Raw genomic sequence first — 2,845 nt, 5'->3', positions numbered from 1 at the left:
TTTCAAACTATTAAATATTTTATCATAAAGCTTAATAAAAAATATAACTGTTCATATAACGTATAATATAATTTTTTTGGTGTAATATTTATTCTAGGGACTACAATTTCATTTCTTAAAAATAAATAAAATGTCACATGTTGGAAGGGAAGAGGCCAAGATGCTTCCTAACAAAAATATGAAAAGTATTTAATAATTTTACTGAAAGAGATATTTTAACAACACTAACTAACATCTATTAATATTTTAAGCTCATAAAAATAACTCAGTATTAAATTGTTTGTATTTGTTTTGAAGTGGGCATAACTTCATGTTCTCCTACTATAAATTAGGGTGAAGTAGAAAGCAAAATGCAAAAGTCCTTCCAACTCATAATTAATACCTTTGGTGGTGACTTTAGACAAGTACTCAAGTAAGTACATAATTAATCGCCTCTTCTTTCTAATTATTTCTAGCTTTTATATATAATGCTTGATAATTAATTATGTTTGCCTTGTTTATCTCAGACATGGATTACATGAGTACTAGTGCAGTGCTCTTTTTGTTGACATGCATTGTCACATACTTTGTTGGTTCACTTTATGCAAAAAGCAAAAATTCAAACTACAAGCTTCCACCTGGACCTTCTTTTTTCACTATCATGTCAAACGTTGTTGATTTGTACAACAAGCCACAACAAACACTTGCAAAGTTTGCTAAATTCTATGGTCCTGTTATGCGTATAAACCTATGCACTGAAACCACTATAATAATCTCTTCTTCTGATATGGCCAAAGAGATTCTCCATACTCATGATTCTTTGTTCACTGATAGATCTGTTCCTCATAACACAACAACTCACAACCATGACAATTTTAGCTTAGTTTTCCTCCCATTTTCACCTCTCTGGCAACACCTTAGGAAAATATGTCATAATAATCTATTCTCCACCAAGACTCTTGACGCAAGTACAGAACTTAGACGTATGAAACTCAAAGATCTTCTCAATGATATGCATAAAAGCAGTTTAACTGGTGAAGCTGTTGATATTGGAAGAGCTGCTTTCAAGGCTTGCATTAATTTTTTGTCCTACACTTTTGTGTCTCAAGATTTTGTTGAGTCCTTGGATGATGAGTATAAGGATATAGTTTCCACTCTCCTAAAAGCTGTGGGAACACCAAACATCTCTGATCATTTTCCTGTGTTGAAAATTTTGGACCCACAAGGCATTAAGAAACACACTACTAATTATGTTGCAAAGGTATTTTATGCCTTAGATATCATAATAGACAAGCGAATGGAGATGAGAGAAAGTGAACATTATATTTCAAACAATGACATGTTAGACACCTTGTTGGACATTTCCAAAGAAGATAAGCAGAAGATGGATAAAAAACAAATTAAACATCTATTACTTGTAAGTATTTTCATTTATCTTTCACCCTTTTATCTTCTACTTTTATATAATCATGCACATGGCGATTTTAAATTTTCAGAGGTCTGTGTAGGTTAGACACAATTTAATCACTTTGTACACTCTTAAAGACGGCGCTCATGATTTACTTAACATCTGGTTGTTGTACTTTTACCAGGATTTGCTTGTGGCGGGAACAGATACAACAGCGTATGGATTAGAAAGAGCACTGAGTGAACTAGTACACAATCCAGAGATTATGTCAAAAGCCAAAAAGGAACTTGAGGAGACTATTGGGATAGGAAATCCAGTTGATGAATCAGACATGGATAGGCTTCCATACTTACAAGCAGTGGTAAAAGAGAGTTTACGTTTATACCCTCCAGCTCCAATGTTGCTTCCTCGAAAAGCAAGGGTAGATGTGGAAATATCAGGATACACAATTCCAAAGGGTGCTCAAGTTTTGATAAATGAATGGGCTATCGGTAGAACAGACATATGGGAGGATGCTCATTTGTTTTCACCAGAAAGGTTTATAGGATCAGAAATAGATGTGAAGGGACGACACTTTAAGCTTACACCATTTGGGAGTGGAAGACGTATATGTCCAGGATCACCATTGGCAGTGAGGATGTTGCATTTGATGTTGGGATCATTGATCAACTCATTTGATTGGAAACTTGAAAACAATATGGAGTTTAAGGACATGGACTTGGACAAATCTTTAAGAGCTATTCCGGTTGCACTAAACAAAGTGTATTAAGTACTTAATGAGATCAATGTATTATTATATTAAGCTTGCTGGAGATTGGGTTTTAGGGGAGTATATTGTATTCTTATATAGTTTTTGCTTTTACTTAATAATTATGTATTATAGTTTGTGGGATTGTAACTTTTAAGTTTCCACTCCTAAGTTTATGGAGGTGTATGCTAAAACAATATAGTAAGTAAAATTTCCTACTTTTGTATACTTCTGTTTTTCACTGAATATTTTATAGAGATTCCTGTAGCTTCTTTTACTCCATCCCTCCAAATTTATATATGTCGCTAGCGACATATTTTGATATTTTTTTTTTCATAATCGTGTTCTGAAACAAAATACCTAAATAAGCAATTTTCTCCAATATTTTTCAAAATATCAATGTCTCAAAAAAAAAAATTTTTTTTAGAGCTCAAGTCAATTGAATTGACATTCCCATTTAACGTTTTGGAAGGTAGGCCAGATAAATTGACACATCCAATGATGCAAGTTATTAATTCAATTGGCGCATATTTTGTGTTCTTCAAATAAGATGCCAATTCATTTGGCGCTTCCTTTATTAACCATTTTTATTTTTACTTTTTAGTCGGCAGTAAAATTTAGTGTAAAATAATTTTACAGTGTCATATTAGATTCATCATTCATCCATATCACACAATTAACTAAAAAATATCAGTGATTTGTCAAAATAC

General features: G+C 32.6%; 1 protein-coding gene across 1 annotated transcript; it reads left to right on the top strand.

Moving 5' to 3' along the window:
* Positions 1-293: 293 nt before the first annotated feature.
* Positions 294-2,345, top strand: LOC131614047 (geraniol 8-hydroxylase-like). The gene is made up of 3 exons (XM_058885676.1): positions 294-412; positions 507-1,396; positions 1,572-2,345. The coding sequence occupies exons 2-3, from the start codon at positions 509-511 to the stop codon at positions 2,154-2,156; spliced, it is 1,473 nt and encodes a 490-aa protein (XP_058741659.1). The 5' UTR covers positions 294-412; positions 507-508; the 3' UTR covers positions 2,157-2,345.
* Positions 2,346-2,845: the final 500 nt, after the last annotated feature.

Source organism: Vicia villosa, linkage group LG1, assembly GCF_029867415.1.
Source record: "Vicia villosa cultivar HV-30 ecotype Madison, WI linkage group LG1, Vvil1.0, whole genome shotgun sequence".
NCBI lineage: Eukaryota > Viridiplantae > Streptophyta > Magnoliopsida > Fabales > Fabaceae > Vicia > Vicia villosa.
This window is presented reverse-complemented; position numbering and strand designations above follow the sequence as displayed.

What these genes read in the sequence shown, in the direction of transcription:
- LOC131614047 (XM_058885676.1), top strand. Translation starts at nt 509, where the DNA reads ATGGATTACATGAGTACTAGTGCAGTGCTCTTTTTGTTGACATGCATT. An exon ending in AAATTAAACATCTATTACTT is followed by an intron (nt 1,397 to 1,571) that starts GTAAGTATTTTC and finishes TACTTTTACCAG; the next exon opens with GATTTGCTTGTGGCGGGAAC.